Below are 19,327 nucleotides of genomic sequence, written 5' to 3'. Positions count from 1 at the left end.
TTTACTGAAGAGGAGATGTCATATATCGAAATCTTATTTTATGCTGTACCAAGGGGATATTTGGTAAAGGTTTCTTCCAAATGTTTGATTAATGTTTAAAAGAGATATTAGTCATTTAAAATTTCATTATCAAAAAATTAGCTAGGCCACTGTCACCTTCTACCTATTCATTAATCTTTTTGATACATGGATATGTATCTAAAGGATTGTGGTTTATTTGTGTGTCTTTCCTTAACTTTCCTTAAGATAAAAATTTGGAGTAAGAATCAAGTTTTCAACAAGTATGTGAATTAGATTTACTGATGAAGGAATGATAAGAAAGGGATGGTTAAATTGTGGGCTGCTTTATAACTAAATACTTGGATTAAATAATAGTTCTAATAAATGCTTTCAGCCTAAGTAATCGTGATGTGAAATGATGAATTGACTGAATACTGTTGCATGATCAGAAACCCACAGCATTCTGTTCATGAGGATTTAAATACTGATGGTTCATTTCAAAGCCAGAGTTTATTTCTTCACAGTTAAGAGAAACCTAAGGTGATTATAAATTTAAATTTTTCTTATACAAAGAAAGAAAACACCAAATCTTCCAACCCTACTATGCGCACACTCTGTCACTGTTTTGGTATTTTAACATAAAATTGAGGGAAGAAATGTGGGAGCAGTTGTGTCCCTTTCAAGACGAGGCTGATTCTTTAGCTTAAGAAAAAAAGAGTGGGCCCTGGCCAGGTAGCTCAGTTGGTTAGAGTGTTGTCTTGATACGCTAAGGTTGCAGGTTTGGTCCCCAATCAGGACACATAAAGAATTAACCAATGAGGCCCTGGCCGTTTGGCTCCGCGGTAGAGCGTCGGCCTGGCGTGGGGTGGACCCGGGTTCGATTCCCGGCCAGGGCACATAGGAGAAGCGCCCATTTGCTTCTCCACCCCCACCCCCTTCTTCCTCTCTGTCTCTCTCTTCCCCTCCTGCAGCCAAGGCTCCATTGGAGCAAAGATGGCCCGGGCGCTGGGGATGGCTCCTTGGCCTTTGCTCCAGGCGCTAGAGTGGCTCTGGTTGCGGCAGAGCGACACTCCGAGGGGCAGAGCATCGCCCCCTGGTGGGCAGAGCATCGCCCCTGGTGGGCGTGCCGGGTGGGTCCCGGTTGGGCGCATGCGGAGTCTGTCTGACTGTCTCTCCCTGTTTCCAGCTTCAGAAAAATACAAAAAACAAAAAACAAACAAACAAAAAAGAATTAACCAATGAATGCATAAATACGTGGAATGACACATTGGTGTTCTCTCTCTCTGTCTCTCTCTCTACCTATCCCTGTCCCCTTACCTCTCTCTCCAAAATAAAAAATAATAATAAAAAAAAGGAAGAAAGGAAGGAGAGACAGAGAAAGAAAGGAAGGAGAGAAGGAGAGTAGATAGAATTTGGGGACACTAACCCCATTTTCATTTTCCTGTGACCAGTGCACCCAACCCTTGGGAAGGATATTGAGTAAGGAAATGCTACAGCCTCTCCTGGTAGCAGAGGGCGTACACACACCTGGCAGTGCTGTTCCGCCTTTCATTCCTTAGTTTCTCCTGCTAAACTTTAAATATAGATGCTTCCTCCTCGCTCCCTGAACAACTGTTCTTCCACTTCCAGTGTCAAGTATAATATGATCCCAGTTTCCAAGGAACGCTGAAGACCTTAAATAAACATTTGGAGCTATAAGTTTCATGGACCACAAAGAAATTGCCACATAATACGGCGCTTTGTGTATCTTTACAACTATCTTAACGACGGCGTGTTAAATGTTTTTTGTCAATTCCTCTGTGTTCCTTGCTTAAAATGTGTGTTTTCCTTGTAGTTGAAGAGTTGCTTATAATATAGCTCTGTTACAAAATGAGGGCCCTATTAAAAAAAGAAAGAGAAAGAGAGAGAGAGAAAAAAACCCCACAACAACAAACACATAGATTCAACAAAATCTCACCCCTTGATCACCCTGGACTTTTCAATTGCAAGAACTGAGTTTGCTGGGCTGAAAACTGTTCTAATGTACCTTCCTAAAAGGATCTTTGACTTGGTAATTGTGTGTGATGCATACTTTTCATGTTACACCACGAGTGCCACTTAGCAACTCCCGCTAGACAGAGCAGCGTTTCAGTACGGGGTGGGGTGCCCCCTGACAGGCTTTTTAAAAGCCTGGATGCCAGTGCACATTCCAGCACTGTCTACAAAAAGGAGACTGGAGCAACCTTCTTCCCTGCAAGGGGCAAGGTGGCTGTCCACTCGCCCACCCTGGTTTGTGGGAGAATAAGTAAATATTGGAGAGGCAGTGGGAGAGGTAGGCTGTTTTAATTCCTCCCCAGAGTTTCTTTTCTTTGAAGTACAGTCGCACCCTTTAAACAAGGTATGCAAAATGGCTGCAGGGTGGACCGGCTTTCCCTTTTAAATCTCTCTTTCCCGCCTGGGTTTATTTGTAAATATTGTATTTGTCCTTTTCCATGTTTCTAAGACTTGCTTAAAAATCTTCTCCTTCCTCTAGGAAGGGTCAATGTAGGAGGTACAAAAATAGTCTTTTTGTTTTTTTTTCTTAAAACTATTCTAAATAAGTAGCAAGATGAGGTAGGGACTAGTGTTGGTGAAAATAGGCCCTTGGAAATATAAAACCCTTGCACTTAACCAATTTTTAAAATATGTGTTTAATTTGGTGCTGCTGGTGGTGATTGTGTGATGAGAGGGGCTGCCAACATGCTACGGGCACAAGGCTGCGGGGACAGCAGAGTCATTGCTGCATTAGACTGGGATGCCGGGGAGCTGGGTTCTAGCTATGAATCTGAACTATGTGACTTCAGGCAGGTCTCAGCCTCCCTGTCCCTGGTCCTTTATTTCTGCAGTTGAAGAATAAAAGGATGAATCACAGTTAATATTTGCTCTGGGATATGTCCTGAGTGTCATACAAGCACTATTTCTTTTTGTCCTCACAAAAGAAGGGGGGGCGGGGAAGCTCACCAAAAAAGTGGGTAATAGTATATCCCCATTTTACAGATGAAAAAACTGAGGCCCGTGAAGGTTAAATTTGTATCCCAGATCACACAGCTGGTCAGTGATAGAACTGGAATTGGGCAACTAGTTTAGTTTGATGCCAGCACCCATGCTCTTGAGCACTATATGATGTTTGCTTAGGTCAGGACCTGGAACCCTATATATATAAATATAAATATATATAAATATAAATATATATATTTATGGGAGAGACAGAGAGAGTTTGGGGCAGGAGTAACTACATAATTCTTGACTACTCCCTATGCTGCCTATTGACTTGAGAGTTTTTAAAAAGTAAGTGAAAGCAGAAAGCTGGCTTTTTACTCCAGAGCAAATGCATTGCCTTCGGCAGGGCTTGCGAGAGGAATAAGGAGAAAAACACTATGAAATGGAAAGTTTTTCATCCCAAGGCTCCCCCGAGGGGTAGCTGTTCTCTATTCTCCAGTTCAGGGCTTGCCTGTGCGTTTTCGGGAGTGGAAAAATACATAAGTTACAAGGAATTTAACAGACAGAGAGGCGCATAGAGGAATTTAAAGGGTGGGCGGGAGGCGAGCCGGCCAGGGGGAACCCGCGCTTGCAGGCTAAGCGGCTGCAAATAAAAGGGCGAAAAAGGGAGAGAAGTTGGCGCTCAGCGTGAGCCGGGAGCGGTGTCCTGGCTCCTCCCCGGCCTCCTTTTAAAAGCACTTCTTGCATTGTTTTTAAGGTGAGAAACGGGAAAGAAAGAGCCGGCTTGCGCGCCCGCTCGCTGCCTGTCTCTCTGGCTGTCTGCGTTTGCAGGGCTGCTGGGAGTTTCTAAGCTCTGTGAGAATCCTGGGAGTTGGTGATGTCAGACTCGTTGGGTCATTTGAAGGTTAGCAGCCCGGGAAGGGTTCACCGAAAGTTCACTCGCATATATTAGGCAATTCAATCTTTCATTCTGTGTGACAGAAGTAGTAGGAAGTGAGCTGTTCAGAGGCAGGAGGGTCTATTCTTTGCCAAAGGGGGGACCAGAATTCCCCCACGCGCGCTGTTTGAGGACTGGGATGCCGAGGACGCGAGCGAGCCGGGCAGGGCTTGTCTGGGCACCGTCGGGGTAGGATCCGGACTGCATTCGGAAGGCTTTTTGCAGGCATTGGTTTGGAAGGAGAACTTGGGATCTTTCTGGGAACCCCCGCCCAGGCTGGATTGGCCGAGCAAGCCTGGAAAATGGTAAATGATCATTTGGATCAATTACAGGCTTTTAGCTGGCTTGTCTGTCATAATTCATGATTCGGGGCTGGGAAAAAGACCAACAGCCTACGTGCCAAAAAAGGGGCAGAGTTTGATGGAGTTGGGTGGACTTTTCTATGCCATTTGCCTCCACACCTAGAGGATAAGCACTTTTGCAGACATTCGGTGCAGGGGAGATCATGTTTGACTGTATGGATGTTCTGTCAGTGAGTCCTGGGCAAATCCTGGATTTCTACACTGCGAGCCCGTCTTCCTGCATGCTCCAGGAGAAAGCTCTCAAAGCATGCTTCAGTGGATTGACCCAAACCGAATGGCAACATCGGCACACTGCTCAATGTAGGTTTATTTTTTTCCCTTCTTCTACCAAGAAAAAAAAAATTAATTGTCTCTCTTGCATGCAATAAAGACATTGGCAACAAACTGCACTGGTAGCAAGACAAAGGATTTAATGATTTAATGCTGAAAGGGTGTGATATGCTGGCGTGTGCATATTAATCCCCTCTGCTGAAAATTTCCTGTTAGATGTTTTCTTACCAAACAACCCCTTCCCGACCCCCGCTCCTCTCCTTACCAACGTTACAGTCTATTGAAAACAGTTTTTAAAATATGCATGGAGGGGGGGAAAAAAGTAGAGGGTGACCACAGGACTTTGAAACATTCTTCAAGTAAGGCAGTTTGACACATTGTGCAGTTTTTACTAAGATGTATGCAGAGGAGAATTTAACTTTGCTCTTCTTTGGATTAGCTACCAGTTGTATATATACCCCCCCACCCCGTAACCCCCCGCCTATGCTTTAACAGTCCAAAGTAATTAAAATATGACATCTTCCTTGCAAGAAATTTAGCCTGATGAAGAAGGCTCGCAGCTCCTAAAGTTCATAAACCACCAGTTAAAGCTGCAGCCTCCAATGTTTTCCTTGCTAAGGAAAGGCAATATTTCTTAGCATTGACCCTGCTGCCACCTTTCCGAGTCACTTTGTTGCTCTAAGAAGTTGCTGTTTTGCTAGAAAACTACTGGCAATGAACACCCCTTGGGCTGAGCCATCCATTATTTTCCATATCTTGCAATTCATCCAGGAACCTCTCGACATCGGTTATAGGAAAGGAAATATAAGTGGGGTAGTCCAATTAAAAAAAAAAAAAGGACTATTTGGTTATCTGATGTTGACACCGTGCCGAGGCACGCATCTGGTCAACAGTAGCCTGGCTGCAGGCTTGAGAAATGACCAGAAGTCCCAGAAAAATCCCACCTTCAGTGGCTGGAGTGGGAGCCTGCAGGATGCATCTTAACCCTGACAGTGATTTAGATAAATGGCTCAGCTATCTATCAAAATGTTTTTAGTACTTTATTTGACAATTCATTGGAGCATTAGCCTGAAAATGACATTTTAAATCTTTGTTTTCAAAGAGGTCAAAGTTTAACTGGGAGAAATTGAGTTTTCCTAATAACAGGGTGGCTTATCTAAAGAGAGAGAAGAAAAAGGAGAGGGGACAATGACAAGATTTAAATTGCCCTCTTGGAAACTTTTTCTTAAGGATCAAGACTTGCTTCTTGGAACAGAAAATCAACAGGTTTGTAGCTGAAAAAAATCAATAACCATTTGAGGCCAATAGTCTGGCTGTCCTGCTTAATATTTTGTAGAACCATAACCAGGGCAAAAAAGAATATCATTTTCAGAAGGCGTGTTAATCTTCAGCTGCTCCCCAAATGCCTTTTCTTTCCTGCTGCCTAGTTTGTTTTCGGAGAACTCAAAAGAAACAGCGTTACAAAATAATTTTGCAACCCACTAACAGATCTTTTAGACTTGTCCTAACAGTTGAAAACAGGGTGAACAGTTTCACTTGCGATCTCAAGGAATTGGGGTTCTCTCAAACTTTTTCTTGTAGGAAAAAGTTTTAATGATACATTTTTTTTAAGAATAGGGGGGAAATGCTCAAGACCTTGGCATAAAACTATTAGCCCTAATAGAGCTTTTACAAGCAGACATTTCTCCCTTTTGTAATTAACCCTCCAAACCTGCCCATTAAGTTGTTAGGAGTAGGGGGAAAAGCTTTGTTTGTTCTTGAACAAGTTAAACAAGGGATTTGCCTTATCTAGGAAGAGGAGTGGTAAATGTGTCATTCGCCTAGGGCCAGCGATAAGCAAGGAGTGTTGATAACAGCAAAGTTCAGCTAATCAAAGAAACTTGCATTAGGAAAAGTAAATAAAGACATTTGACAAAGGGATTTCAGAAATTCCAGTGTCTTATTTTTGTAAGCAGGGCAATTAGTGCTTATTGTGGTCCTTTTCACAAGGGTTTGATTCCCACACCCTGACTTTAATTTAAATGAATAAAATGTAAATATTGCTTATGCCCCTGCACAGCAGCTTTCTCCTCCACAAACCACTTTATGACTGGTTAGTGTGTTTAAGTGATTAAGTTTCTTAAGCATAAATAAAAATTCTAACAAATGTCTGCCATGCTGGTGTTTGGTTCAGGGTGACAGAGCCGGTTGGGGCTTTTGAAATAAAAGCATATTAAGGCTACGTTTGTATACGTAAGGACATAAAAGCTACAACCTTTTCCATTTTACTTAATGACTGTTTTGACGAGAAGCAGATCTGTTTGTGCTCTTAATGCAGAGGAAACAGTGGGCAAGGAGGAAAGAAACATAGTACTAAATTCTAACCAGAACTATTTTGTTTTGAGATCCTACTGATTTTTTTATGGTGTGTATGTGTGTGTGTGTAGTAATTAGAGTAAACCCTTTGAACATAAAACTCACCAGTAGCCTTCTTTGAAAGGTGTTAAGAGTAGTTAGAGTCTTCTTTTTATTTTAGTTTAGTTTAATTTTAAAGACAGAAAAATGATATGCCAACCAGCTGCTGTTGGAATAGGGCCTGTGAATTGCTGGTTGTAAAAATGCAAAGTCAGGATTAGTGCGCTACTAAGGGAATGTGGTATAAATAATATGATTTAAGACTGGCCCTGGAAGGTATGGAGTCTCTTAAGTTTCTGTTCAGATGCCTCCTGGATTATCTTGGTTTTAGGCTGCTCCAGATGTTTTCAGCATTAATTGCTCAGTGGGCATAGGATAAATCCTAATATCTGTGGTCCAAATATAGTTGCTTTCAGTGAATTCATGAGTGTGACAATTTCTTGGCCCTTTTCCCTGTCTTCTCCCTACTCGACACATCAAAAGAAAAAGAAAAGAAAAAAAAAACTTTTTGAAATAGTATTTTGCCCATTAATGAGAAAAATAATCTGTTTTTAAAAAGAAGAAAAAAACCCCACTCTGGCTATATGTGATTAAGAAGTGAAGTACGTCCCTTTCTCAGAGCCCTGGGACCTGAATTTTAAGTATTAAACAGTATCTAAATCCTCTCCTAGTGAGATATAAATTGGGGTCAAAGTGGCAAAATCAAAGATACCCTCTGAAAGAGAGACTAAATAAAGACTGACAGCCACCGTATGAATTGAATGGGGTTTTGAATAAATATTTCAGTGAAAAGGCTCAATTGTTTTTCTAAAGTAGGACATAATTTTCTGCTTCTCAGGCACATGACGGTGGTAACTAATACCATCAGAAAGAAGAGAAGAAAAAGGCACTTTTGCTTAAATCTTGGAGAGTGCAGGACAGGGTTGGTTGAAAACAAGTGGAAGATTCACAAAGTTTTCTTCCCCATAGAAAAAAAAAGAGATTTACTAAAATAAGTGGTGTCCATATCCAGTTAACTTGGTACTTTGCGTAGGGAGGTACTGATGAGCAACTTAGAAGAAAAAGTGCGTGAGTTTAAATCTTACCACCCGAAAAGCATAGATTCCAAAAGTAAAACAAACCAGCAGGAGTGGTAGACAGCTGTCTGCTTAAACTTCGCCTATGGAATTGATTTGGAAGCTCTAGTTAGCGTTTGACTCTCCAGCCCAAATGCAAAACCGTCACGTTGGAACAAGCCTTTTTTTTTTTTTTTTTCTTAGTAGATAAATGACCAGCATGGCAATTTCTGATAGGTTAGTTGACCCGAATCAGAAGTTTTCTTCTCATTTCTGGAAGCCTGGAGTTGACGATATATAACCAGTCAGTATTGTCATGAACTTTTCTTTAGAGCATAAAAGTAAAAAGAAAGTTCTTCTGGATATCAGATGTTTATAATTTACTTTCAACATGTTAAGCCTCTGAGTTGGCTGAAAAGAAACGAAAACCTTACTGTTTTCTCCTTTATATATTCCACTTAGCATCAGTAAAGGATTTCAAAAGGGAAATAGATGATAAATGATAAAGATGATAAATTCTGCTCTCAGGGAATTTACAATCTTTAAAATAAAATATTTTTTTTCAGTCTTGAAATATTTAGTTAGAAAGTAACTCTCTGGGGGGGGGGGGGCGCAGGTGGAGACGTAAAACCAAGATGCAAAATATAAAACTTTTTTCCAGCCACACAGGACGTATTAAACAGTATGTACAGTGTTCATTTTAGAATATCTTAAAGAGAATCTTCCATAGAGCTTGAGTTACATGTAACTGCCAATAAATTTATCCTTAAATGACAGTTTTATACTTTAAATGTTCTGATATAAATTCAGTTAACTATCAATTAAATAGACTATTTCGGAAATGGGAGTTTTGATGAAGGTTAATCAGAAAAATCTTGGCTAAAAACCCTTTCCCAAAGATATTAATGTAGAATCTTGCCTTTCAAATTATAGGGTAGTTATAGCAATCATACATCTCTGATTTTCTAGAATAACCCACTTTCAAATATACTGCCACAATTCCCACATAAATCATTGAAATATGCCAGATATTTCAATATTACGACATCTCTTAGGCTGCCCCTTGAACTCAGGAGTGACACAGAAAGTCTTTGTTTGAATTCTAGGGTCAATATAACCAGAGTGCTCACAGCTTAATTTTTCCATTATTACTGAAGATCTCCTTGTGCTTCTAGGTCATTCTTCTGAATGTGAATTCCTTTTGCAACAAACCATAGCTCTGTAAATAGAAGACACCCCTTGCAAAATGGATTTAAGTATTATGATTGCAGTTCTGCCTTCAGCGTGTGTGTATGTGTGTGTGTGTGTGTGTTACGGGAGTTAGGGAGGGTGTCGAATTAATAAATTGAGTTACTATGAACACATCTGTATCAGTTCTTCACCAGCTTCATCTTAAAAAAAATTGGAATTGGGGGCTATGGTGAGAGGAAAGCTGAGTTAACTCAAGTTTCAGATTTATCAGTATTCTGTCTGTAAGTGGCTTGGCCTAAGTACCTCTTGTTAAATAGGAGATGAGATAACCTGCCCCATCTGTAAGATCTAATAACACAACCTCATCAGTCAATAGGCTGCTCTGAATTCTCCTCTTCCTTCCCAGCCTCCTGGCTTCATCACCAAGAAGCATGACTCCTGTCCCATCCAATCTCCCTAAACCCCTTTGAATAAATTTCTTTTTAAGTTGCAAAAGTTCTCTGGACCTAGGAAGCAGTAGAGGGCGAGTCCGCAGGTATCATGTTACTTCCTTATCCTGAGCCTTCCGAGCTCCTTAGAGGAGACTTCAAACAGACCATGGAACTGCTGACTTGAATTTTTCTCTGGCCTTCCAGGGTGGGGAACTGAAAGGGGACCATTCAGTAAGATAAGACCCTTGGTCCCCAGCACGATAAGGCCAGGACAACAGGAACTGACGTCAGCCAGACGGGTTAGCCTGGCCAAGCATTTCCTCTCGTCAGGGCACAGGGATCCCAGGAGGAGCCTCTAGAAGCTTCCACAGCAGCTGCTCAAGTGAACCAGTGCAGACTGGGAGGAAAAAAAAAAAGCTCATTTTCACAGGGGTGGTCATGGGTGAGCGTGTCCCTCATTCCCCAAAGGAGATTGCTCTAAAAAAGGACAAAGAATATCTGGAGTGGGTGGGAGAAGGAGTGATTTTAATAAAAACAGATTTAAGATTATAATGGCAGTTTTACCTTGTTGTATAATAGGTATTTGTTTCTTTGCTATCCGCAGCTTCCCCCTGTCGTCTCATGAGACAACCTATCCAGCAGTCACCAAATATTAACACCCGTGAATCATGCCAAGTCTCCATATAGAATAAAATGGGAGAGAATTTGCATTGTCAAGAGTTAATCCCTGGGACTCCCACCTACTTTTCTAAGTCCCAGGTCCCCACCCCCATGGGCATCGTATGACAAGCATTGTTAAAGCCATTTCCTTTGCTACCAGCCCAGAAACCACCAGGCAGATTTTATTCCCACCTTTTCATCTTCCTTTTCAGTTAAACTCAGATTATTTATTTATTTATTTATTTATTTTACTTTCGCACGTATATCCGATTTGAAATTTGGAGAAGGAGAAATTCTAAATGAAAGTGTCCTATTTTTTTGTTGTTGTTTTCAAGTTTATATGTTCTCCTTATTCTACTCCTTTCTTTTTCTTCATCTTTTTTTTTAATGTTTTAATGTTTATTGTATTTATTTTATAGAGAGAGGAAAGGAGAGAGAGAGAGAGAGAGAGAGAGAGAGAGAGAGAGAGAGACAGGAGCATCAATGTGTTCCTGTATGTGCCCTGACCAGGGATCGAACTGACGATCTCAGTGGCTTCCGGGATGATGCTCTAACAAACTGAGCTGTCTGGACAGCACTATTCTACTCCTTTCTTAAAGATTGCTCTTTTTTAAAAAAAAAAACCCCCCACAAAGTTTTAGTATTGAATAGGAATTCCTCTCCTAATTTGATTCACCTTTAGTGAAATATTTGTTGTTCTTCTTACTGATTGATTATTGTTCACCATAGAAAACATTTTCCCAAGTCAGAACAAGAAAAGAGAAAGAGCCCTGGCCGGTTGGCTCAGCAGTAGAGCGTCGGCCTGGCGTGCGGGGGACCCGGGTTCCATTCCCGGCCAGGGCACATAGGAGAAGCACCCATTTGCTTCTCCACCCCCCACCCCCTCCTTCCTCTCTGTCTCTCTCTTCCCCTCCCGCAGCCAAGGCTCCATTGGAGCAAAGATGGCCCGGGCACTGGGGATGGCTCCTTGGCCTCTGCCCCAGGCGCTGGAGTGGCTCTGGTCGTGGCAGAGCATCACCCCCTGGTGGGCAGAGCATCGCCCCCTGGTGGGCAGAGCCTCGCCCATGGTGGGCGTGCCGGGTGGATCCCAGTCGGGCTCATGCAGGATTCTGTCTGACTGTCTCTCCCCGTTTCCAGCTTCAGAAAAATACAAAAAAAAAAAAAAAAAAAGAAAAAGAAAAAGAAAGAAAAACATAGCTGAATTCAAAATGCCATGTAGAAGTGAATCAGGGAAGACCAGATAAGACCAGTGCAACGATGAACGGGGGAGAGATATGGATCACATTTATCACAATTTTTCTCTAATTTGCAGAGCAAGTGAACACTTCATATAACAAATCCCTGTTCTCGCAAATATTGAAGCTTTCAGGGCTACAGTACCTTTGTCTTGTCATCAGAGTCCATAATTATAAAAAAAAAAAAGGCTGATGATCTGAAGGTCATTTCGGCTTCAAAAGATTTTTTTAGGGTCTGGTCTATTGGAAAGCTTGGGGGTATAATTAGCTAAAATGGAAATGGAGGCAAGCAAAATTTAGTTCCTGATGTTTTAATTTAGCTCAGTACTGCCATGTGTTATTGAAGAAAATTCTTAAAGGCAAACATAATTATTTCATTATAGGCCTCAGAATGCTTTCATTGGCTTTAATGACAAGAAGCTGTATAAAAAGGCATACATTTTAATTAGTCCTTATATTTACATCAGATAAATATCAAATAATTGATGAAAAAACAAGTCTTTGGAATGGATGATTTCACATAGTGCTCTGCTTACAGTTTCATGATGAAACGTTTCTCTGTTGCTTTGCATTTTAATTATGCAGACATTACAGTGGAGGGGCCGCGGAGCTAAACTACTGTTGTTGCCATTTTATTTAAAAAAAAAAAAAAGCATGTTTAGTGCCTATGAATTTGGAAGCTGAAAAAGGTAGCTGGAACTGTGTCTCAGAGGGAGTAAATTGCCAGTCCCATTAATTTTACTACGTTTGTTAGCACTTACTTTGATCACTTTTATCTTTCACGCTTCATCTTTTAGGATTAAGAGTGTCAAGGGTTTCACGTGCGGTTTTTATGGCCACATCGCCTCTGACATAGCGGTCTTTCTCTCTTGCTGCCCGTTTTGAAGACTTGCCTGAGAGCACTTTGCCAAATGTGTCCTGGAAATGCAGAAAGCCTTCCGCCATAGTATAGGCCTGCTTTACCTTTGATTTTATATGAAAACCCATTTCCCATGATTCATCCATTTTGGTGTACAGAACACTAATTGTTATTATTGATTTTAAATTCCGTGACCATTACAAGTAACCCAGATGACTGGCAGATAAAGGGTAATAATCCATGGAGTTCTGGAACTGTTTCATGTTTGTCTGGAGTACTTTATGTGATCAATATTAACTGCCCCATTGAAACTAACTGCTGTATCAAATAACAGTCAATCAAACGAATGTACTTAGAGATTATTTATTGAAAGCTTTAATTGTGCACTGGGGCCCTGCTTATCAGAGGAAACCATAGGAACCAGAGATAGGATGAACAGGTTTGGCTTTGCGGAGAAAGTTGGAAGATGCTGGTGAACAGGAATTGCTGTGCTGATTGGGCAAGAGTTTCCAGAAACCCGTGTTGGGCTTTCAATGTGCAGGAGTTGCAAGTCCTCTTCCAGAGGTTATCCTAGCACCTGTCCGCCAAGAGCTCTCTAGAGAAGGTGTAATGATTTTCTCGCCCTGTGAAACGTTGTCAATCTGAGAGTTTTACGGCTTCTTCTCTGCTCTGCCACTCCATCCATTATTACCCTCCCGTGCATCTCTCCACCTGTAGCCTCGGCACTCGCTGCCCGATGGTCTGAGATAATGGAAACAGCCTGACTTGACACAGGATCGATTCCTACAGCTATGGAATGGGAATAATAATGTCCACATGGCAGGATTTGTAGAAAGATTAGAGGTAGTGTAAACGAGGGTTCTATTCTTGTCCTGAAGACAAACATACAGACGTCACTGGGTAGACCTTCTGCTCTGATTCTGCGACACCTGTGGCCTCTGTGCCTTGGCTAATAGTGAACAGTCTTTTTTTAGTCAGTATCTCTTTTCCTCGGTGAAACGGTTCCTCTCTCTCTGTGGCTCATAACTGAGGAGGTGACAGTCCTTCTCATCTGTCACAAGTTGGAGAGTGCTGTGGTCCTGATTCAGTGGCATCCATTTTTACCAAACCCCCAGATCTCATACAAATGGATGGACTTGTACAAGTGAGCGTTGTCACCTTCAAAGCTGTCACAATACACATTGCCCAAGGATGCTGTCAGGGTCGCAGTACGTTTTTATCGCTCACTGATGGATTAGATCTTGTGGTATTTCATTCAACAAAGGGCTCTTGGGTGTCTGCCATGTTCCAGGCTTCCTGGTATGTTCTGTGGGGGATGCCAGGATGAATCTGATGCTGTCCCTATTTTCCCTGGACTCACAATAGATGGGACAAGCTTGTGCTCACAATCTTTTTGGCGCAACCCCCTAATAACACAAACACAAGAGTCTCCTTCGCACTTTGAACCTGAGTTTCATTTTGGTAAAAATCAAAAACCGCTGAGTACTACAGCTGGTACATAAGGTGATGGATCAAGTGGGTGACACATTTTCGTCACAAGAAGCAGGCTTGAAGGTTTTCTGGGCGTAGGCCTCATGCGTCATTTCTAAATGTAGTTTACAAAGCAGAGTTTTAAACTTTATCTTGGGCAATAATAGCATAAGTGCGTACCTTCCAAGCATACTTCTTGAAGACTCTCGTTTGAATGTTTCTGGAGTGTTTGTTAAATAATGTTCTTTTGGGATTGGGTTTTATTAGGTTCAGTTTGAAAAAAAAAAATCGCTTTAATTGCTTTATGATCGTTTCTGTGACATTTTGCTGCGTAACAAATTTCCCCCAAGCTATTGGCCTAACACTTGGTTATCTCACAATGCTGTGGATAGACTGGGCTCAGCTGGGCTGATCCTCTCTGTTCTACATGATGTAAGCTGAGGTTCATGGTCCAGGGCTAACCTGGGCTGGACATCCCAGAAGGCTCACTCCCATGGCTGGCAGTCGGGGATGCTGGTAGAGAGAGTTCAGCTGGGGCTGCCCACTGGAACAGTGCGCACGGCCCGTGCGTCTCACAGCATAGCACTGATATCCTGAGAAGGAGCATTCCTGGAGGGGGGAAGCGAAAGCTCCCAGCCCTCTGAAAGGCTGGACCCAGAGTTGGCACAGAGTCACCGTCACCGTATTGTTACTAAGCAGTCACAGGACTAGGCCAGTCTCAGTGAGTCCACCTCTCATGGGGGAGGGACGCAGACTGGGCTGCCAACTTTAGTCCGCCATAGCAGTCATCACATGCAGGCCCTGTGATAACAAGGAAGGGCCCTGTCTTCTGGCAACGGGGACTAAATTGAAGAAGTGCTGTGGGGGTTTTAGTGAGTCTGGGTTTTATTTGGGTTGGTTCAATATTTAACAAAATTCTACTCTAATGGCTCTACGTACGTTGTTATCAGTTCATCTTCACAAACAATCCTGCGAGGGAAGTATGAGTATCCTCATTTGACAGAAGAGGAAACTGAGACTCAGAGAAGGCGAGGAATGTGACTGACATCGCCCAGTTGTGGAGCTGGGTTTCCAGTCTCAGGAAGGTCCCTCCATCCTCCATGTGCAGTCCTTCACGGAGGGGTCGTCAACTTCCACTGTTTGCCTGTGTCACAGCTGAGTGAAGAGTTCCTAAAAAACTTTTTGTGCCCTGATAACACCAGAAAAAGAACATAGAGAGTTTTGTTTGGAGGCAATGTGGAAGAGAGAGAGGTAAAGAGCTGTAACTTCCCTGATTCCTTCTCAGTATGTTACTTCTCCAATAGAAGCCACAGCGTTTTAACTTGTATAAGAAAGTAGGAAGCCCTGGCCGGTTGGCTCAGTGGTAGAGCGTCGGCCTGGCGTGCAGAAGTCCCAGGTTCGATTCCCGGCCAGGGCACACAGGAGAAGCGCCCATCTACTTCTCCACCCCTCCCCCTCTCCTTCCTCTCTGTCTCTCTCTTCCCCTCCCGCAGCTGAGGCTCCATTGGAGCAAAGATGGCCCGGGCACTGGGGATGGCTCCTTGGCCTCTGCCCCAGGCGCTAGAGTGGCTCTGGTCGCAACAGAGCGATGCCCCGGAGGGGCAGAGCATCGCCCCCTGGTGGGCAGAGCGTCGCCCCCTGGTGGGTGTGCCGGGTGGATCCCGGTCGGGCGCATGCGGGAGTCTGTCTGACTGTCTCTCCCCGTTTCTAGCTTCAGAAAAATACAAAAAAAAAAGAAAAAAGAAGAAAAAAAAAGAAAGTAGGAAGCTATTTTCCTCTTTTGTCCTTTGTTTTGCATCCTGTTTGTCGTCCAAGTCTGCGCTGGCCTAGCCCTCTACAGCTCCCAGGGGTTGTGGTCAGGAGTAGTTTTGTCTTTACTGAGGAATCCCAGGAAAGTGAGAGATGAGAAAGAAGGTTTTCCATGTTATTCTAGTTCACTAGTAACCCTCATCTAGAAATGATACAAATGGTTCCTACTAGCTGCTGTCTTTTAGTTAAGCAACACAATTGTGTCTTTTATTACTTAAAAAATGGGGAGGAGACATTCTAAGAGAGGAAGTTGAATCGATATTTTCATATTGGCCTCCTATTTTAAGTATCTGTTTTGTTTAGAGGGTCCCAAACCTAAGAGCAAGTGATTGCTAGTTAAAAATGTTTACATTAATAGTGGTGATGATAAGCCTCTTGTGCCATCCTCTTATTTTGGTGATTTCAAATGTATTTTAAATGCAATATCTTGTTTCGGATTTTTATGTGCCATATTCCACCCTTTCCTTTTGTTTGAAATCTAATTGTTGAATTATATATTTTGAGGAAAAAGAGACAGGTAGACGAATTGAAGTGACTCATAGAAGGTTGTGTAGTCGGGTTCCGAAAGGGAGTAGTAGGTAAGGCGCTGCCTTGTGCCATGGTGTGGACAGTGTGGCCGTGGGAAGCCTTGTGCCACGGTGTGGACAGTGTGGCTGAGGGAAGCCTTGTGCCACGGTGTGGACAGTGTGGCTGAGGGAAGCCTTGTGCCACGGTGTGGACAGTGTGGCCGTGGGAAGCCTTGTGCCACGGTGTGGACAGTGTGGCCATGGGAAGCCTTGTGCCACGGTGTGGACAGTGTGGCAGGTGCAGTGGGAAGCCTTGTGCCACGGTGTGGACAGTGTGGCCGTGGGAAGCCTTGTGCCACGGTGTGGACAGTGTGGCAGGTGCGGTGGGAAGCCGGGCCGCTGGGCTCTCTGTATGCGCTGCTACTGCTGTGGAGGCCAGAGCTCTAAGCTGCTGCACTGTTTTCATCTGTAGAATGGATCCATAACATTTACCTTGCAAACTTACCATAGACTTAAATAAGAGCAATTTTAAAGTACCTGATAGGTAAGACTCGGTAACAGAGATCCTCCCCAACCCCAATATGTTATTATGGAAAACGTTTTAAATGCAGAAAAGTTGAAAGAATCCCACAGATCACCTGGATACTCTCACCATTATCTACCATGAGAGTTAACAGGTTTGTTTTCTGCATTTCTACCCATTTCTCCACATGCGTGCATATGTGTTTGTGTGTGTGTGTGTGTGTGTGTGTGTGTGTGTGTGTGTGTGTGTTTTGTTCTAACTTGTTGGTTGGGCTCCCTTACTAACCTGGGAAGTCTTTGAGGTCAGATAGTATGTTCTTTACTTCTGCTTTTCCAAGGCTAGTACGGTACTTGGTACCTGGGCAGTACTTAGTTTAACTAGGGTTGAGTCATGGATATGTTTCTAGCTTACCACCACCTACTAGACTCGATATGAGCACTGTCCATTCGGACTTTCTACACTGATGGAAATCATCTATAATTCTATGTTGTCCAATATGATAGTTGCTGGCCATGTGTGGTTATTGAGCACTTGAAATGTGACTAATATGTCTGAGGAACTAAATTTTTTATTTTATTTAATTTAAATTTATTCAGCTTTCAGTGGCCACTGTATGGAACAACACTGCTTCGTATACGTCAGCTATTAATATTTTTAAAATATTTGTTCATTCTCTTTATTTCCCTTTCCTTTTAGCCTTTATTCTTCTTTCCTATTGCTGTCGTGGAGCTCTAATTATCTCTTTATGTAGCTGGTAAATAGACTGTAGGAGAATGTAAACAGAAAACTGCAGGGTGGTGATTTCAGTCATTGTTTAACTTGCTTTCCTTCTGGGTGGAACTGTTTCCCCGGGTCCTGGCAAATACTTAGCCCTTAGTTTGCTAACACTTATTTTGCCGAGCTAAACCAAGATTTGCTAAACCAAGATTTTCACAGGAGTGCAGTGGGCTGGACTTAGTAGTTACGTCCTTTGTAGCAATCATATCAAGGTGGCATACAATTTCCAGTCCTGTGTTCTACCCCTGCTTGGTTTGCAAATGGATACAGAGTATCTATCTTCCAACATTCTTTCAGCTACTTTCAACTCCCTTCAGACCTCAAAGTTTAGGGAGGCAGGCAGGAACAAGCCATTCCCTATGGAAGCCTCGGTGTTCTAGAAAATTCCATGCTTTGTCTCCCACAAGTACTTTCTCCTGTGCATATATATATATATATATATATATATATATTGATATTGATATATGCTTTGTGGCCCAGTGCCTGGCACAGTGTAGGTGTTCAAGAAAGATGTTGAAAGTAGTTCGGTGACAAGAAACTTGAAATTCAGAACATCACAAGCGTTGTCTGCTTTTATTTGTAAATTTGCAGGTTACTGAAAACACCTGAAGCAAATGAGGGAGCTGTCGAAACTTGCGAGGTACAGGTTGACTATTACGGCAGCTCTTACAAATGTGTCAGCTGACAAACTGGCCCGAAAATATAAGAATGGGACATTTCCTTGAGCTTCTGGCAATTACTTTGATATCCTGGGACGGCCCTGGCCGGTTGGCTCAGTGGTAGAGCGTCGGCCTGGCGTGCAGAAGTCCGGAGTTTGATTCCTGGCCAGGGCACACAGGAGAAGCGCCCATCTGCTTCTCCACCCCTCCCCCTCTCCTTCCTCTCTGTCTCTCTCTTCCCCTCCCGCAGTCGAGGCTCCATTGGAGCAAAGATGGCCCGGGCGCTGGGGATGGCTCCTTGGCCTCTGCCCCAGGTGCTAGAGTGGCTCTGGTCGCAACAGAGCGACACCCCGGAGGGGCAGAGCATCGCCCCCTGGTGGGCGTGCCGGGTGGATCCCTGTCGGGCACATGCGGGAGTCTGTCTGACTGTCTCTCCCCGTTTCCAGCTTCAGAAAGATACAAAAAAAAAATAAAAAAATAAAGATATCCTGGGACTAGATATTCTAACGGCACCTGCCATTAACCAAGAGGTTGCTGCTCTGTCCTCCCACCCCTTTTTTCTGTCCATCCTAGAAACGGTGTGAAGAAGGTAGATAGAAATAGGACCGAATCAAGAGGAACTTGTGATTTTGTGGGTTTTTCCCCCCTGCATCCTTGCAAGTTGTGATTGATTTTTTAGTGAAATAATCACACATCATCATAATTAATATTAAATGCGAAATGGCATATTTTATTATGTCATCGAAACCTCACAGTAGCCCAAAGAGGAGGCACTGTTTTTCCTTCACGTTTCGCATGAGAGTTTCTAGGCACTACAGATGTACAGGTACCCACTTCAGATCTCATGAGTCGGAGAAAGCGATTTGGAGGATCCCAGCTCAGCTTTGTAGAATGTGGGTACCTCCCTCTTCCAACCATGCAAAGCACACTCCGATTTTCTTTGTGGGGAGGGGAAAGAAGGAAGGTTGGAAGTCTCTGAACCCACAGAATAATAAAAGGGTTTCCAAGTGAAAGCTGGAAACAATACGTTTTTTAACAAAATGGGCAGTTACTCTAATTGCTTTGCCCCTACTGTTCAATTCCTTTTTATGTCCTAATTCATTAAATTATGTGCACACACAGGCTTATTATTTACAGATGTATGCACTTTTAACTGGCTCATGTGAAACAGATGTTTCACGAAAGGTAACAGAGAGCAAGTGATCTAAAACCCTCCTTAGTGGGTATCAAG

The 19,327-nt window shown here is 43.0% G+C and overlaps 1 protein-coding gene across 3 annotated transcripts in view; it reads left to right on the top strand.

Moving 5' to 3' along the window:
• Positions 1-3,948: 3,948 nt before the first annotated feature.
• The window catches only part of RARB (retinoic acid receptor beta), a 187,380-nt gene continuing 172,001 nt past the window's right edge, over positions 3,949-19,327 (top strand). Inside the window, exon 1 of one of the 3 annotated variants that reach the window (XM_066350850.1) lies at positions 3,949-4,200. Coding sequence is in view for 2 of the 3 variants with exons in the window: in XM_066350848.1 (XP_066206945.1) it covers positions 4,401-4,557 (157 nt within the window). In the remaining variant the exon portion in view is untranslated. Of the gene's footprint in view, positions 4,558-19,327 lie in introns of all 3 variants that reach the window. The other 2 variants (XM_066350848.1, XM_066350849.1) reach the window with 2 other exon arrangements.

The sequence above is a fragment of the Saccopteryx leptura genome, chromosome 10 (assembly GCF_036850995.1).
Source record: "Saccopteryx leptura isolate mSacLep1 chromosome 10, mSacLep1_pri_phased_curated, whole genome shotgun sequence".
Classification (NCBI taxonomy): Eukaryota; Metazoa; Chordata; class Mammalia; order Chiroptera; family Emballonuridae; genus Saccopteryx; species Saccopteryx leptura.
The sequence above is the reverse complement of the archived record's forward strand: the minus strand, read 5'-3'. Positions and strand labels throughout refer to the sequence as shown.